At 39.8% G+C, this 17,965-nt stretch overlaps 1 protein-coding gene across 1 annotated transcript in view; it reads right to left on the reverse strand.

The window, feature by feature from the left end:
• Positions 1 to 11,789: 11,789 nt before the first annotated feature.
• Positions 11,790 to 17,965, reverse strand: part of CARF (calcium responsive transcription factor) — a 23,014-nt gene continuing 16,838 nt past the window's right edge. The window contains exons 9-14 of the mRNA XM_010007328.1: positions 17,715 to 17,948; positions 17,168 to 17,327; positions 16,091 to 16,166; positions 13,929 to 14,059; positions 12,774 to 13,140; positions 11,790 to 11,887 (exon numbers count right to left, since the gene is read on the reverse strand). Of these exons, the coding sequence (XP_010005630.1) occupies positions 11,790 to 11,887; positions 12,774 to 13,140; positions 13,929 to 14,059; positions 16,091 to 16,166; positions 17,168 to 17,327; positions 17,715 to 17,948 (1,066 nt within the window). The remainder of the gene's footprint in view (positions 11,888 to 12,773; positions 13,141 to 13,928; positions 14,060 to 16,090; positions 16,167 to 17,167; positions 17,328 to 17,714; positions 17,949 to 17,965) is intronic.

A 17,965-nucleotide genomic window follows, 5' to 3' on the forward strand; every position in this document is an offset into this window, starting at 1 on the left:
ACTCTTTCTTAGTTTATGCATGGTAATAATTAGAGCACCCTGAAATGGATGGAGGACAGTGTATTGATGACACTGACTTGATTCAGTCTGTGTTTTGCTCCATGTACAGCTGTTTCTTTTTTTCCCTGAGTATGGAGGCTCAGAAGTGATATTTTTGCCTGTTATAAAAAGGTCGCTGCAGTGTTTTTCATAAATTGTGTCATTTGGACATTGGAGCAGCTGGCTTTTTTCAGCAGTGGGCTGTTTTGCTGTGCATACAACTTGGCCAACAGCTGCACAACACAGGAAAATTCTGACAAGGTCTATTTCAGGTAGCAAAGATTAACTGTACCACAGTTTGGTCAGCAAGCTAGGGCCAAGAACCTGAGGTCAGTGGAATACTGGAATTTGTAAGCATTTTCCAGTTGCAAGATTGTTGTTTCCTTTTTTTATTTAAAAAAAATGCCTCTTACAGATATGGCATATTCCTCTTAATTTTTGAGAGCTTTCTGGTTTTAAGCTTTCTCATTTCATCTTAACTTGGGTTTTTAAGAAAAATTAGAACTTTAGATTACTAAAAGTAACTCTGAAAGCATACCAGAAAAGATGCATCTCAAAGTAAGGATCTTTGTCAAAGGAATGAGCAAAACTTTGAGTATTGAAGAGAAAGCCCTTTCAGGGGTGGTTTGAACTGCCCCCAGCCAAAGGCAGCGGGGTCAAAAGCAGAAATGTGTTTTGGCAGGAGGAAAAGAGCATTTCTGTTTGAGGTCACATAGACTTTTGCTGCTTTGGAGTAAGTGCAGTTACTGGGAGGGATGTGGCAAAAGGCAGTAAAATGGTGCTGCTCCTGAGAATCAATCTCTGTGCCACTGTGGGGACACAGATTTCTCTTTGCTCTTCCAGTTCAATCTAGCTCATGTCTCTTCCGAGTTCAGTTTGGTCACTGTTTCCTGTTATCCTTCCTTCTTGGGGTAAGTTTGGCTTGAAGTCTCATAACAAAGAGAAGACTGGCTTCTTCTCCCTCCAGATGATTTTCCAGCAGAAAGGAACAGCATATTCATTGAACTGATACAGACCCAGCTCTATGTTTTTAGTCTTAGCACCTGCCCTCATCTGAAATCAGCAATTTAAAATAAAAACCATTCTAATGTTTTTTTGTTTATTCCACAGCTTAAAAAGCATGAGCAGATCCTGCTCTTCCTTTTAGACAAGTTTGGATTACATGAAATGAAAACCCTGTTGTACCACTGAGTCCCTGCCATGTGAGTCTGTTCTGCAAAACTAACATTTGAAGCAATGATAATCATTTCAACTTTGATACCATTAATTTTATATGGGGAAAAAACTGCATCACACCTTGATTAATTTATCAACTTAATTTTCAGTCTGAGGCTAGACTGAAAATTGTTCATCAGCCTGGTTCCAGTATCATGAGAGGTTGAACCTTGTCATGGACTGCAAGGCACAGGGCTCTGTGTGCACCTGCATGCTGTGTCAGGGGCCTCAGTGGGTCTTGCTTTTAAGTCAGTTGTGTGAGAGCTGTTTTCTCTGCAGCTGCCTCACCAGGATTTCTACCCCACCGAGTTTTTGTACCTCGAAATAGAAAAGCTGAATTCTGGGATATGACAAAAACACAATCAGATTTTCAGTCATATCTCTGATTGTAATTTCTGACTGACCCGAATGGGGAGAGATAGCAGAGGAGATGTATATGCACAAATAAGGTTTATTGCAAACAGCACCGGGGTCTTAACTGTTTTAAAGTAAAAGGCACAAGCACAGTCCTATTGTGGGGAAATTGGGAGATCAGAACATTGAAGCTACAATGCAAAAGGTATCTTAACAATAAAATGTATCACTGATAGTCAAATCAATCAGTAAAGGTAAACCATTTAAATGCTACCAGCTTATTAACAAGTCTTATACTAGATCTAGAACATCAATTACTGACTTTAAAAGGATCCTAAAATCTTAACATTTAAAACTTAATGATGAAAGGCTGCTTAGTGTCAAATTAATATAAAGACAATAAGGGAGTTAATCTCTCACCCTCACACAGCCTCAGCTGGGTGTCCCTTTGTCTGGTCCTTGATTCTCAAGAATTGATCTCTCTGGCAGGTGTCTTCTCTGGAGAGGAGAAGGTCCAGCACCCCTCCTGGGAAAGTGTATGGGACTCCCCCCACAGATGGGACCAGGCTTTTCTAGAATAAAGTGGATTGTCTGCTATCATTTAACTATTCAGCTGTACCTCCAAAATCTCTCATTGGAGAATAAAAGGAAAACAGTGGGAAAAGCCAAGAAGGCCCTTTTCTCTCCAAGCATACTCTTTTGTTTATCTCTTCATTCTTACTTTATCTCCATTTCAGGTCTAGTTGTGGCTAGGCTGGGCTCTGTGTGTTCTTCAACACTGGAGAGCAGCTGGTGTGATAAACTTCAACTTGTCCCTCTGTGTGTACTTTCAAGGTTGTTACCAGCTCAAAGCTTGCCAGGCCCTTTCCTTTCCCATGGGAATCTTTCCAGTCCAGGCCTGGGCCTGTAAAATTGAGACAAAAAGCAACTGAGTCATAGAGGGAAACTGAGGCAGGCATACTGAGAGATGGAGCATCCTGCTACACTAATCAAGTGGTGATGTCAGGAAGGAAAGCCAATCTCTGTTCACAGAGCACAGCTGACAGTGGCTCACTGGAACTGCAGGGTCAGCTCTTTTGGCCTCTGGCAGTACATATTTAAGTTCAGGCTTTGTGCAAATGGAAGGATCTTGAGCTTAAACGAGTTGTGAAAGTGAAGTATTTTTGTTTGACTTGACGTGTAGTAAAACATTAATTGCCTCATGTATTTTTCCTGTCTCTTAGGACAGTTTTCTCCTGTCTCTTTGTTGCATGAGAAGGCAGATTGAGAAAGCAAAGCAAGATGACACAGATCATATCAAGTGTTCCTTTCATCTGTTCACAAAATAAAGGTTCAAATAAAGTCACTTGCAAAACAATGGAAAAGGTGATGTTGTCTGGATGAGTTACTAGTTAGGAAAAAATTGTGGTCACCTTAATTAGAAAGAGGTAGTAGTATTTGGAGTGGCATTTTTCTGTATAATTTGTTGTTGTGTGTAAATGAAACATTAATAACATTCAAGATTTTATTTCCCCTGGAGTGGCCATGGGGCAGCTATGGGATGGTTGTGAGTCCATTCTTTTTTTTTTTTAAGATGCCAAATTCACTTTCCCTGATACAAGTTCACAAATTTATGGGGTACTTCAATGCAAAAGAGTGTTTTTGGTAGCTAGGGACCATGGATAATAATGTATTCTTCCAGAGTGACTACAGCTGCCCCTTAGAGCTGGAGAACAGGAAATTCCCTTTCATACAACTTGAAGGGAAAAGAGGATTGTTACAGGCATTTCTGCTGTGGCCTTGACAGAGCCAGGAAGGCTTGTGGACTAGATTATATGGTAAGTCAACAGTAAGATGACTAAGGGAGTTATCTCCTTGGAAGAAGTTACTTGATGAAGTTACAATGATTATGCAACCTAATGTATTATGAAAGCAACAGTCTTTATCCACCATAGACAGCTTTGTGTCCTCCATATAGACAATTAAAAATTCACTGTGTTCCTTTTAACAGAATCTTCCTTTCATAGTGAGACATGGAGAGAGAGGGGTAGAAATTAAAGATTAATTCAGCTAATGCTGGTAAGCTCTCCATCAATGTTGTGTTCCAAACAGTGCCCCTGTTAGAAACCCTTAAGTGTGTCCTGTGACACAGGAAACTAAGGATAATAGAACAGTTTTTCAAAATAATACTTTGTTTCTGTGCTTCTCTGGATGGGAGTAAAAAAGGCAATGGGAGAAAGGCAGAAAAGCAGTAACTGAGAATGTATTAAAACAATTAATTCCCCCACTCACAAAAAGTGCTGAGTACAAGTACAGTGATAGGAGACAAAAAAAGTATGGGGAGGCCAGGTAATTTTATGGCTTGTACTGCGTTCAAATTCAGGTATGTGCTAGAATCTGACCAAAAAAAATGTACACCCACCCAATTATTGTGAAGATATTGATTTAAATGTGTTAAAGACTTCTTTCCAGAGATCATCTGTTCTCAGCAGAAGTTAGTAAGGTCAAGAAGTTCCCATTTTTTCCATCTCCTTCCACATACAAAACACCTCACATGTGGTAACAGCTTTGTTAATAGCCAAGAACATGGAGTTGTTACACCAGGCTGCACTCAGAAGATAGTTACTGCACAGACAACAGAGGCTAATATCTAAGATTACCATTCAGGCTTTTACTAGATGTGACCTCAGAGCATCAACAGCACCAAATTCAACAGTAGGAGTGTTGTATATTAAAGTAACATTTACCATGTAGCTTTGAGAGTTTTCTATCTCCTACAAGCAGCTTTATACAAACTTCACTTTCTCTGTTCTGGTCCCTTGCTGGTTATCTGGAGTACTCTCAGAGGTAAATGATCCTGAGAAAACATCCAACACATAGTTAACTAATAGCTGGAAGTAGAAGCCAAGGAGGAAACAGCTGCAAACTTCAGAGAACTGAAGAGTGCAATCTGCAAGAAACGCTAATTTCCAATTCTCTCTGCCATTTAATTTTAGCTTTAAGAAAAATACCTGTGAGAAAAAAAGTTTAATTTGTCTAGAAGAAGTGACTTGACAAATCACACTTGATTTTTTTAGCATGGTCCTATCACCACTGCACACTTAAATCTAGGAGAGAAGATACTTTTTTTTTAGGCCTAATTGGCAGCTAATTTGCAAAACCACTGTTAAACTCTAAGGTTAGGGAGGACAGGAATTGAGATTTGGTTTTCTCCCACTGAGAAAAACTGACCAGAGTTTCTCTCAAGATGTTCTAAGAAAAGGTACTATGTGAGAAGTGCACTGCAAGAATTGCAACTTTTACCACTATCTTCTTCAGTTGCTTAACACAGCTTACATTGCAGAATACTTGAGGATGGCTGTTCTAGGTGCTCCCACCTCACTCAGACTATGAACACTGTCCATTAAGTTTTTATACAGGGAAAGCTCCATCTTCCCTTAAGCTGGGAAGAAGAATTCCATGAGCCACCCTTGAGAAGATAAAATACAAGTAGCTGTGCATCAGGCACAAACACAGCTCTTGGGAGCTGGAAGAAATGGAATAGTTTTCTGCTCCACAAGTACTGGAGAACGCATGGGCACAGCCTCAGAATGTGTCCCTAGCTCAGAGCTCCAATGAAGACCAAATTCACAGCTGAAGGCTGTCAGTTTTTGACACTTAACCATTTACGACACCATTGGTTTCACTAAAGCAGAATGAATCCCAAGCACAATGAAAATTCCTAGTATCTAGACTTGATGTTGACACAGATGTTTATAAACATATAGTTTGCAGATGTAGCTGCTGACATGCTGTCAAGTGACTGCTCTGCAAATGAAGAGGAAGAGCCCCCTTCTGTGATGGGAGACGTGATTAGTAAGGATTCTGGTGTCATCCCTGCCTCCCACTCCATCCCTTCCCCTGCACAAGTTTGATTCTATAATTGCTGTTCTTTTCTTGTGGAAGACCCTGAAAACAGTTTGTTGCAGCATAGATGAAAGATTACCTGCAGAGGAAGAAAAGTGCCAAGACTTTCAGACTCTAAACATGATGGTTTTGAAGGACAGTTTGGAATGCTTCCTGTTCTGTATAAAAAGAAAAAAAATAATTGGAAAAGGCTTTGGTTGTTTTAGATTATCATAGGGTTAGAAGTATACACCAGTATTTCCTTGTAAGGAATTTCTGCAAAAATACAACATTATCCACGTAAAGCTTACTCTGTAAACAGCATGTGTCTGAGAAGACTTCAAACAAAAGCTCTTCCCTATTTCTTTACAAAATGAGCTTCCATTTACTTCAGAGAATGCCCAGACAATAAAAAGATCAGGAGGCACCACTTACCTACAGCTTCATTATGACATGCAAAAATGGCATTCACATTAACATTTTGATATGTACTCATAAAATCATTAAGATCTGTCCAACCACGAGGCTTCCTGTCAAGCACACCAGAGAGACACGGCACTTTTAATACTTCTGAAAGGGAAGATTTATTCTCTATTGAAAAATCTGATTCCTCCCGCTAAAGAATGTGAGCTTTATAGAAGTCACACTGTCAACTTTTAACCTTCTCCATTCCTTTCCTGCAGCTCCTCCCAGAAGATCTCACACACTTTCTTCATGATTTCCATGTCCCTTGCAGGCTGGTACAGCCTCTTGAGCAGGCAAGCAGAGAGCTGTCAGGACACAAAGACAAAGTGTCGCTGTGTCTCGAGAAAAGCATTCAGGACTAGTGCAGAGAATGTTCATCTGCACTGAGGACTGAACTTCTCCCTCTCCCACCCATCTGCCAACACACATCTCTGTTTCTGGCTTTCCTGCTGCCACTGGATTGCCATGCCTCATTACATTTTAAACACCATCTAGCAATGAAGACTATTCTACAAAGAGCAGAAGCAAGTCTCTGATCTTTCCTGAAGACACTGGATTATCAACACTTAACCAAAGGATAGAGCTAAAACTTTAGGTATATTTTAGTGGTCAATTATGGCAGATTGACACTGTCCCACTGCTGAAAACCAAATACGCTAGAAAAATGACCAAATGGCAGATCCAGTAATATGCAAGCTTCTGCTCTCTAGTTTCTTAGTACTGAGGACCCAGAAATTAATTCTTATGAAATCACTACACTACAAACAGATTTTCACCCTCCTATAAGCCTTATCAGTCTCTATTAGGAAGAAGATCAGAAGAGTGAGAAATTTAATTTGCTTAGAACAGCATGCTCTTGTTTAAACAGGCAGACTGTCATCAGCAGAAGCCCAGCATACAGCAAATGACCAACTGAGCTGCACTGCAGAGCTAGGGATGGCAATAAAAACATGAATTCCAATTATCTACATTAAAAGATCTAATATGTGCCCTAAAATATCTACATAATTTCACCAAACACAAGTGTAATTTAAACTGTATTACAGAACTAGAAGCAAACTACTATATTGATGTCTCGATCTTTTTCTTTTTTTCTTTTTTTTTTATTTTCAGAGACATACAATCCCTTATGCATGTCACTTAAAACTATTAAGCATCCAAAGGTAACTTTTTCCATAAAGAGGTTATGGGCATGCCTTTCACAAGTTTTCTTCTATCTAGCACAGACTAACTGATTACTGATGAGGATTGCCCTCACACCATCCAGTGCTCCTAATCTTCTGTCCAGGGAAGACTCTGTAGGACAAGGACACTCAGTATTTGTTCCCAGAAAGGATTCCATGCTTTTGAAATGCCTTATGCCCCAGGACAGGGTTGGGCCCTAGATGCCACACACCCACAAATGCTTTCTGATACAGCAGTGCTGCTTAGGGTCACTCCAGAAAACACATCGAATCACTTCAGAAAATAAACACATCATCTGCCACATGCATTAGAAATGGAATGAGAGACTAAGGCATAACAGCTCACATTGGGGAAAAAAAAAACAACCCACATACACTCTGGTCATGTGACAACTTTTTTGCCTTCCCCTCCTTCTCCCCCCAAATCATACCTTGGTTGATGATTCGTGGCTAGAACTGCTGAATAGTTTCTGACCTAAAAAAAATCAACACAACCTGTTTTACACAACACTTTCTTCATTCATTAAGGAGGTGAACTGTTGCTGGGAAAAGATAATCTTTACTGGCTCTGAAGTTTATTCCTGCAAAGCTTTGTTCAGAAGGGAGGGCAGATCAAGGCAATTTTTCTTACCAGAGATCCACAAAGAGCAGTAACTTTTCACAGCACCATACTCAGCTATATCACACTTTCTGTCCCTAATGGAACAGATTCTTCCTGCCTAACCTTCTGAGAATATATCTGTTTTGCAAAGCTTAAGGGAGAAAACTGTAATTTTGCTAACAGACAAGTCAACAGCCAGCTAACCATCCACAGCCAGAATCAGAAACTCAGGTGGTATAAAAGTGGCCAGCACTAAAACCTGGCAGAAAGAATCCTTTTCTCTTTGTTTTCTCAAATATTTTCAGTTGCTGCAAATGTAACAAATGTCCTGCAATATGTTGCTGCCTGATATTCATCCAGGTAAGGCTAATATGCCCCAAGGCAAGCAAGGAAAAAAACTTAATGAAATTAAAAGGAACTTACAGATTTAGGATCCTGGGGAGACAGGAAAAAAACCTGACAGGAACCAATCTCACCAGTGTCTACTTGTGCAATGAACTGCCAGCTGCTACAGCAGAGTAACAATGAAAAACATGGAGAACTGGAGGGTCTGTGGACATGGAACTTGGGTGGAAGCCCATACTAAGTGTGAAGAAGAGAGACTTGGATGGATAGGGACAATGCTTGAGGTAGCCTGAGCTGCAGTCAGAGGGATGAAGAAATCAGGAAGTTAACTCAGTTGGGAAGCAAAGGTGTATTTTCCTTGGCTAATATGTAAAGAAAGATAGTCTACACACTTGGGTTGAAGGTCTTAGAGGAGTTTCCTCATATTAGAAGATTAAGAATTGGTGTCTTGCACTATGGGAAGTCATTTAGCTGCCTCTGGTACTCAGCAAAATTTGAGCAGCTCTGTTGGTTATGATGTAGGACAAGCTTCCCTTTTTTCCCATACCTTTAAATTCCAACCGTGAACTCCCTGCCCACTGCTGGCACAGATTCAGGAGCTGCATAGAGCCTTTGCAATGGGCTTGCAACCCTTCTCCAGAGCCTTGGAGCACCCCAACAAGTGCAGCCCCCTCCAGCCCTCCCTGCAGGACCCTTGCCTTTCACACACCTTCAGGACCTTCTTCCATCTGATCTCCTTGGAGCTGTCCTACTTGTTCTGCTTCATCCCCAGAGACGACTGCCCTCAAGTACCTCATATGTCTCCCCATAAGCCCCCGTAACCACCACATAGACCATTACTTTTTCTTTTAAAGTACTTCACATGTTAATAGGATCATTAATACATTAAGTTACTATATAAATATATATATATACACATACATATACAAACATTTGTCTCTAAATTTTGTACAAACTGCAACAATCTTCATGCCACATAACCAAGTCTGGACTTTTGAACAGTGCAAAAGAAGACTCATAACTACTGCTGGTTTCCATCCAAGAGGCTGCCAGCCTTGAACAAGAGCTATGACTGTGTGCCGGTTTATGTCTTCTCTACATTTTAGCTAAAAGTTGTTTTTGCACGCACATATGTAAGCACAGCCCTTTTTGTCCAGCCAGCCAATCACTGCTATGGGTAACCAACAATGAGAATAAACTGGAGAATAATTCTGTCATTTATAGTACTGTGGAAACTCAGAATTTCTAGGTTGTAAAAATAAATGCTTGAACATCTGCCCCACAAGAAAACAAAGCATCAGAAAAACACACACAATGCCAACACAAAGTAACAACCAACTACTTCGCCCAAGCTACGTAGTTTTCTCTGAAAAATCAGCCTCGTACTCTGTTCCAACAAATGTAAGTGGAATTGTTTACTTGTGATTTTAATCATAAACATAATAGAGTATTTTCTGTAAAATTTAGGTGGGCATTAGTGAACTGAGGTGTTGAGCTGAATATAGATACTTGCTATGGGTGATGAGTTCATGTTTCTTCATTAGCAACATGCACAAAACAAATGTAAAATTACTCCTTAAAGTGGAAAGCTTATGTTAACTTAAAAAACAACATGGTACTAAACTGGAATAATAGGTATTTGCAAGACAAAGAACTGAAATTTTGCAGAAATTAAGGAAACAAAAACGTGGTTATTGGCTGAAGAATCATCCTATCATAGAATCATAGAATGATTTGGATTGGAAGGGACCTTAAAGATCATCTAGATCCAATGCCCGTGCATAGGCAGGGGCAACTTCCACTAGATCAGGTTGCTCAGAGCCCCATCCAACCTGGCCTTGAACACCTCCAGGAATGGGACTTCCACAACTTCCCTGGGCAACTTGTTTCAGTGCCTTACCACCCTTCTCCAGTTTTAGTCCATTACCCCTTCTCCTCTCACTACAAGACCCAGTAAGATGCCCCTCCTCAGCTTTCCTGTAGGCCCCTGCAGGTACTGGAAGGTCACTACGAGGTCTTCCCGGAGCCTTCTCTTCTCTAGGCTGAAAAACCCCAAATCTCTCAGCCTATCTTCATAGGAGAGGTTGCAAGTGAAATTTTGCAATGAACAGAACTGCAACTCTCATCCCCAGCTTTTAAAACCAACTGATTATTTATTGTTTCTTTACATTTCTCCCAGTGTTTTGTTCTACTTTTTTCAGGGCACTGTGCAAATCAGGGTACTGTGCAAACTCATATAATATTTCTAACACTCCTCTACATAAATGAACCCATTTATTTTTTCTGTTTTTTGGACTTTTTTTTTTTAAGTCTGAAAAAGAGAAATTCCTCAGATTGTATTCTTCTACAGCATGCAGAAAAAAAATATCTAATTTTACGATCAAATTCTTAACCACATAATAGGAACTAATAACAGAACTGCTGATACTGTTGTATACAAAATACTCTGAATATTGCTCTAAGAATTCAACATCTGAAGCAAAAAATGACATTGTTTAGCTTTATATCTCTCTTGGAATCAGTTTAATTTCATTCACTGCTTGAAATTGAGTCCAAGTTATTTGTAGGTGTATTTTAGTAGGTGTGACATCTGCCACAGATTACACAACTCAGTACTTGTCACTTTTTATGGCTTTGTCTTAAATATTGCTAAAAGATATTCTTTACAATAGTCAGTTTTTCAAGATACCTGGTCATTATTTTAAAGCTGCCACCACTGAAAGGACGAATTTGTTTTCTGACTGTTATAGTGATGGCACACTTACACATACTGCTTGGATTTGCATTACTTGCCTTGTTTTCCTGGGCCTCTCTGTTAGTAGCAGAGTCTCCATAAGCCAGGAGTCATGAACAGCAGCAGGTTAAATAATATTTATCTGAGCTGTGCATAAATCATATTTATCTGTGCACAAAGCACAAGGTAGATAAGCTAAAACAACAGCAACATTTTCCATGAAACCAGACTTCTGCTTTTAGTTTTTATGACCAACCGCTAACACAGCCCCACTGCAAAGCTGCATGCAGCAATGAACCTCAAGATAAAGCCAGAACATAAACTCAAAGATGTCAAACATTCACCGTTACAATCCACACACTTTTCCTCATCATACAAGCTTACTTCCACCCAGAAACCTCACCTTTCTCCTCTCCTTGATCTTCACATCATTAACATTATGATCAGGTCAAAGTTGTATTTTCTTAAGCATCCACGTCCTTCATAATTTTGAAATTCAGCATTTTGGACTTCCATTTTGTCAGAAAGCCATTGCTGAATTGATACACTTTGCTGTTGGATTCTGTGGTCTTGGACCTGGCAGACTCTATAGCATCTGTAGCACTGAAACAGTTGAGAGTTTTGAGGAGAAAAGCAAACCCAGAATTGGTATCCATGTTCTAAAGCTAAGGAATTAAATAGTGGAAGACCTTCTGAAATGCCAACCAAAATGGGCCATATGGATAGCATCCAAATGACTCAAAACTTGAAATAAAACGGGAGAGATGGTGTTCCACAGGGCAACTGAATGAACTGGAATTGGCAGTAAGCCACATCAGCCACCAATCAGAACCAGTGTAAAATATACCTAGCCTGAATGTCACAATGTGATGTAAAATAGAATGGCAATACTTTTGAGAGCACCTGCCTCTCCTTCCAAGACATTTAGAGTTCTTCGATTTTGAAAATCCTTCCAGGCTCCACAAATTTAAATATGTGACAAACTATGTCAGTCTCTGATTTTATCCGGCTCCACAGACAATGCTTTTTCTCTGGACTCTTGTTTGACTTGGCTCACATGGACAACACCCTCTGTATTTTCTCCAGCTTAAAAACAAAATAAAAATCAAACACTGAAGTTCAAACTCCATTGATAACACTTCAGCCCAAATAACTCTATACATTTAAAAGAAAAATATTTCAGTAACTTAAGCTAATAGGTAACACATTTGTGAAGTTAACTGTGGTTTAGTTTGACAGCCAGTTATGTCATCTACTTGCTGTAAGACAACACAAGTTGACATGAATGTTCTGCAGTAAGGGCCCCCTTGAGTAAGAAATTTTAAACATTTTTTTAAATAATATTTTTTAAGACAAAAATTACTCTCACAAAAAAACATCTTTTCTCTTTCCCAAGGAAAAATAAAACTACCTTTTTTTTTTCTTCTCTTTTCCAAGGGAAAGGAGGAATGGAGGTGCTACTGCTGAAAAAAATAACTCTAAAGCATTTGATTTAGCGAATGAGATACACCTCATGCATGACTGGTCACTTCTCAATGACTGCACAGCCATTTTCAGCAAGAAATAGCTTATTTTATGTTTGCACTTGGACAAAAAAAAATCCAGAACATACAGGATAATTTTAACCAAGCATAAGTGCATGCACACAGGAAAAGAAAATATCTTGAAATACACACTGACAAAACTGCTAAGTTTAAGTGTATGGTGTTCTCTCCCAGTCAGCTCTGTCATATTATTCCCTCTTCAGTGCAGACTGTTTTTGTCCTCCTGCTCTCCAAAGTCCAAAAAACTAAGCTTTGTTTTGTTCTGCACTTACTGTATTTTCATAGTGAAAACGAAATAGAATGAGCTGAAATAAGTCTGTGCTGGAGTTCCCCATTATCAACATATTTCTCTCCTTTCTTCAAGACACACAGGAAAAAATCCACTTTTTTTTCTATATTTACATATTATTGGGAAAACTACAACTTACTCAGTGCTGGATGGCTGTCCACAATCCGTACTGGAATAGTGTGTACATCTCCCAAGAGAATCTGATGGATTCCTCCTTCTAGGTTTCTGGAGTCATCTACCCCTCCAACTGCTACCAGCTGGCCCATGGTTACCAGATTCTGATCAGAGGCAGGTGGAGTCCCGAAAGCAGGGGCACCAGCACTATGCTGTGTTAGGCCTGCACCTGCTTGCAGACAGTCTCCCTGTCTAAGTACTAGAGAATGGTTGGTTACTGCACTCCCTGTGGAATCCAGGAGACTTGCAGGGCTGGGTGGGGATTGGTTATTTACAGCTATCAGGGCTGTTGATCCATTCAGGGAGGTAAAAGTTGACTGCAGCTGTAATCCCTGTGAAAAAGAAGGCAGAGGAACTAATGTACCAGTGTTTACAGAAGAAGGAATTTGCATTTAGCTAGACAGCTTCTGACTCCTCGCTTATCTCTTTTGAATAGTCAAGCTCAGTGAGGGGTGGTCACGCCTTGGGAGGCAGGCAACTTTTGGGATGGAGGTGTGTTTTGTCTTATAATGAGATTATAATGAGCAAAGTTCACCTAAAGGACAGTATTTTGTCAGAAGATGGCAGGTTGTTGGCCCAGGGTATCAGACATGTAACTGATTTGTTCCACAGTACCTTTGAATCCCATTGTTGCCACAGAGTGCAGCCATGGCATCCCCACTCTGCTCCACCCTCCATGCAATTTCTTAAGAGTTAGAAAATCAAGTTCCCCTGATTTTGCCAACATCTAGGGTTGCCTAGGGGATTGCCATGGCACAAACTCATTGCACATTAGCTGCATTCCACCTTACATCAATGCAGTAACTTTCCTTAAAATTTGAATCAAACTTTAATTTCTAAGTCACCTCCAGCAATTATTCCACAAAGCCCACTATGTCCATCTTCTTGGTTTTGCCTTCACCCTAACTTCAAAAGATGGTAGTGAGATCCCCTGCACTACAGCTATGCACTAAATGTGACATTCAATAGAGACCCAAGTAAGAGTTGACAGCTATTTCCAAGTCCGTGTTACCCAGCCAGCGTTTGAGATCATTAGCTGACAGGGAAGTTGATGTTCTCAGCTCACCTTCATCATTCCCAGCACAGAACATCTGACGTTCTGTAAACAGCCTGACTGTACCTGAAGCTGTGCAAATATCTTGGTCTGAAGGGAAGACAGTGAAGACAACAACTGAGCTGTTTCTGGTAGCAAGGACTCCCCGCTCTGGTTGGATTCTGCTTTAGTGATGACTGACTCCCCTGCCGAGCTCCCTACAGTGCCACAGAGAGGAAGCAGACAGTTAGGACAGATTTCTTCTTGTTTAAAAGCCTCCCCTGACAACTGAACAAACCCCTCCAATCAGTACAGACATATAAAAGACATGTATGTACATATATGCTGCTCTCTTTGCAGAAGTTGGATATTAAAGAAAAAAGGCTGAGTATGAGGAAAATGACAACACTGTAGGAAGACTGTATTTGTCTGTTTAGGGTCAAAACCAGAAGCATCAATTAATCTCTTTTGGAAAGCAAAGTAATTGCAACCTACACTGTGTTTAGACTTTCCAGTTATAAAAAGAAAGCTGAAATATTTCTATCAAAGCAGAAATCAAATTGATCCATTGCAGCAACAACTAAGTAAGAGTTAAAAAAAATTCCAAACAAGACAAAGCGCAACATTAGCCTTTTTATTAGCTGTAAATGCACTGGCATACATGGAACTGTTCCACATAAATCAGGCCCACCAAGTCATTCAGGAGAAATCACATGGTGAGACAAACCTCTAGGGGTTTACTGTTCCTACTACAACAAAGAAAATAAATAGATCAGAAAGTGACAGGGGTCAAAGAGGAAAGAAACCCAAAAACATCAGGACCTCTTCAGGCAAGAACCACCACGAAGGTTAACTGTCAACATGAGTAAATCTTTAAATATGACAACAGTGGCAGTGCCCTTTTGGTCCCTAGAGATTTCTCTATCAGCTGTCTGGAACAAAAAGTACTTAGCACTATCTTCCAATTAAATGAGGAAACAAGCTGGCACTGCCATTGAGATTAAAAACATCTGAGATGTTTGCAGCGTGAGAGCTTGACATATGAAAACAATGAGGCTCTTCCACCTTGCTGCAATCATATCCCTGTTGAAAGCCAACAACTTTTCTAATTAGTTTCTTATCAAACCTATTAAACAAGGGATGGAGAGGGCATCCACAAACATGCAGAAAAGTTCTTTTGGTGTCACACTAGACAAAATATACTTGAAACCTGGGAAAAAGAACAGAATAACTAATTTTTAAATTATTATCAGCCACCACGATTCAACAGAGCATGTCAGCCTACATGTAATCCTAACAACGTGGGTAGCAAGTAGATCTAGTTAAACACACCTATAGTTTGCATTAGTACATGTTTTGAAGTCAAAGCAATAGTAGCAGGAACCCACTTTCAAAGGAAAAGTAGTGTAACTACTGCCTTAAGAAAAAAAACCCAGATCTTCAACCACAAATGCATAAAACTAAGTTGCTACAGAAATGTACTCTCTGGTTTTGCAGCAGAGAGGGAGGAAGTTTAATACTCTGTTAGGTGGCTCAGCAATCACTGGGAAGAGATGCTACTTTGGCTTCACATATGAATAAAGAAGTTACATCATGTACAGAAGTGAAGAAACATACCTCACAGCCGTGCTACCACCAAACACCTGTGTTTCTATTTCAAGTCTAAGAACTAAGAAAAATGGGAGTGGTCTCAATTCTGCAAACAGAAATAGTTTTCCTTGTTCAGGACTTGATCCCAGTAGTGGAACTTATCAAGCCAATGGCCTTGTGAGAAGCAGGAATCCCAGTATGCATTAAAGTCCTTTTTAGCAAGACGTTGAAGCATGTGGGAAGCATAAACCATAAAAAAACTCAGGTACCCACTTGGCTCCTGGTTATTCTATGCCCTGACAGACATACCTGTTCAGTAGGGCTTTAATTCTCTCTACACAGGTGTCATTAGCACCTTCATCCATGTCAAAGTTATTTCCACATAACCATCCTGTTAAAATCTTCAGTTGCTTGAGGATGCTAAATAAAAGCCAAATTTGTAATTTTCATACTTCTGCCAACCCCATCACAACTGCATGCATGTTTCCACACATGCAGCCAAGCAGCAAAAAAAAAAAGTATGCCACATTAATCACAACAAATAAGTTCGACTGAGTGATTAAATATGACAGCAACCTCCCTGGAAGGAAAGTGAACTTCTGTGACATAGCTAATAAAACAAATCACATCTGGAGACAGCTAAGTTAATGCAGTCCTACCATCTGAAGGTGGTGAGGCAAATGTAACAGTCACTGTTTCTGTGAGAACATTCCCACTGTCTGTGGTCCACTGCAGCTGAAAGGAAAAAGATCTCATTTCTCTGAAAGGGTGCAAGTTTGTCTACTAAAGGAAGACAAGTTCAATACAGGACTCACAGGAAAACTGTGTCTAAAATTACACTTCCTTTTTCTCTTGTAACTATGCATTTTAGAAGCATAATCCAAGGATCATGAAAAAACACAAACAAACAAAAACTGTAAAAGATTTCTTAGTGTGGACTATATCAGAAAGGCTAAAGTCTGATAATGACAGTTCAAAGACTTAAAATAGAAAATAATCAATCTATTTGGCTAACTAGTAAGTACCACCCACTCACCTGAGCCAAGAGCAGTGTTGGGAGAGGGAAAAGACTGATGACACAGCACGATTCAACAGTACAGATTTTCAAAGCTGATTTTAAATCAGCAATTTCTTAGCAGTCAGTCTATTAATTGGGAAAACTAGGAAAACAAGGATCACTCTGTATCCCTTATTACTCAATAGGTGGAAAAAAATTAAGGGACAACATATACGAGTTACTGAGCATTCTGAAGTCTACTTCATGCTTACTTCATTTTCTATAAAGTGCAATTAATATTTATACATTACAAATGTTGTGCAAGCCCTAGTTTAGCCTGCACCTGAGACATACTTAATCCCAAGTTCTCAGATACTGAAAAGTAGTAGTAACTTCTCCCAAACACAGACAATGCAAAGCCATTAATAAAGTTTTCTGAGGCATGTTGATTCGTGTACATCACACGGCTTCCAGTTCATGAAGTCATCATGGAGTGCTAGTATTGTACAATTTGTTAATCAACTAATAGCAATCTAATGTTGAATACTGAATAAGGTCAGAAGTTTTTATTCACACTAAATCCAATCTTGCTCAGCCAGAGGTTCCACTGAAAATATTGCTGCTGGAATTATAAAGCCATACAGAATTTTGGACAAAATGCAGCCAAGTGGTAAAAATTAAAAATAAGACTTCTAGTATTTAATTCCAAAGATAAAAAGAAACCCTGAGGCCAACATACCGTTGCTGGGATACTTTCTGAAGTATCTGTGTCGCCATTCCTCAGGGACTTCTGCACTTCATGAATGTGGTTCTTGATGTCATTCACAGTAGGGAAGAATGACAGGTTATGTCTTTCTGGCACTTCATCAGGCTTGAATAATTCTCTTTCCACATACTTTCTGTCACATATTAAAGGACATTAAAATACGCATATTTAAAATATATTGTGCTATTTCCCCCTGTTATAGACACTGCTGCCTTCTCCCACCCCTTGTTGCAATGAGAAGAGCAAGCTAGAAGATCTTCAGATCCATTTTTTTGTGCAGCTGCTACAGAATTTGGAATAAAAAAAACCCCCACATTTATTTAACAAACTTTAAAGTGGACAGCAGCTCTTGGTGGCTAACTGCAATGAAATGGAAAGGGAAGACAAAACCAGAATCTCACGACTCATGAGAAATACATTCAGTAATGCATAAGCACTGCCATTTAGTTGGAAACCAAATTAATCAAATGAAAAGTAGATAGACCACGACAGAGTAAGAGCATGCCAGACAATTCTGTACCTTAGTTGCTTCCTCACTGCATAGACCTGCTCTATTCCCTGAGACACCAGTTCTCGGATCTTGTCTGCCACTTGAGGATGAAGTCGAGAAGGCAGGGTACAGTTCTCATCTCTAACAACTTCCTCCTCCTCTTCAGGAGGAGTCACAGAAAAATGTGAGGGTGAAGAAGAGTGGCAGGAAGTTTCTATTTCATGATATTGGTGGGCTTGCTGAGTGGGTAACTGTACATACCACCTGGCAAGAAGGAAAGA

Source organism: Chaetura pelagica, unplaced genomic scaffold (assembly GCF_000747805.2).
Source record: "Chaetura pelagica isolate M959 unplaced genomic scaffold, ChaPel_1.0 scaffold21, whole genome shotgun sequence".
Taxonomy (NCBI): Eukaryota; Metazoa; Chordata; class Aves; order Apodiformes; family Apodidae; genus Chaetura; species Chaetura pelagica.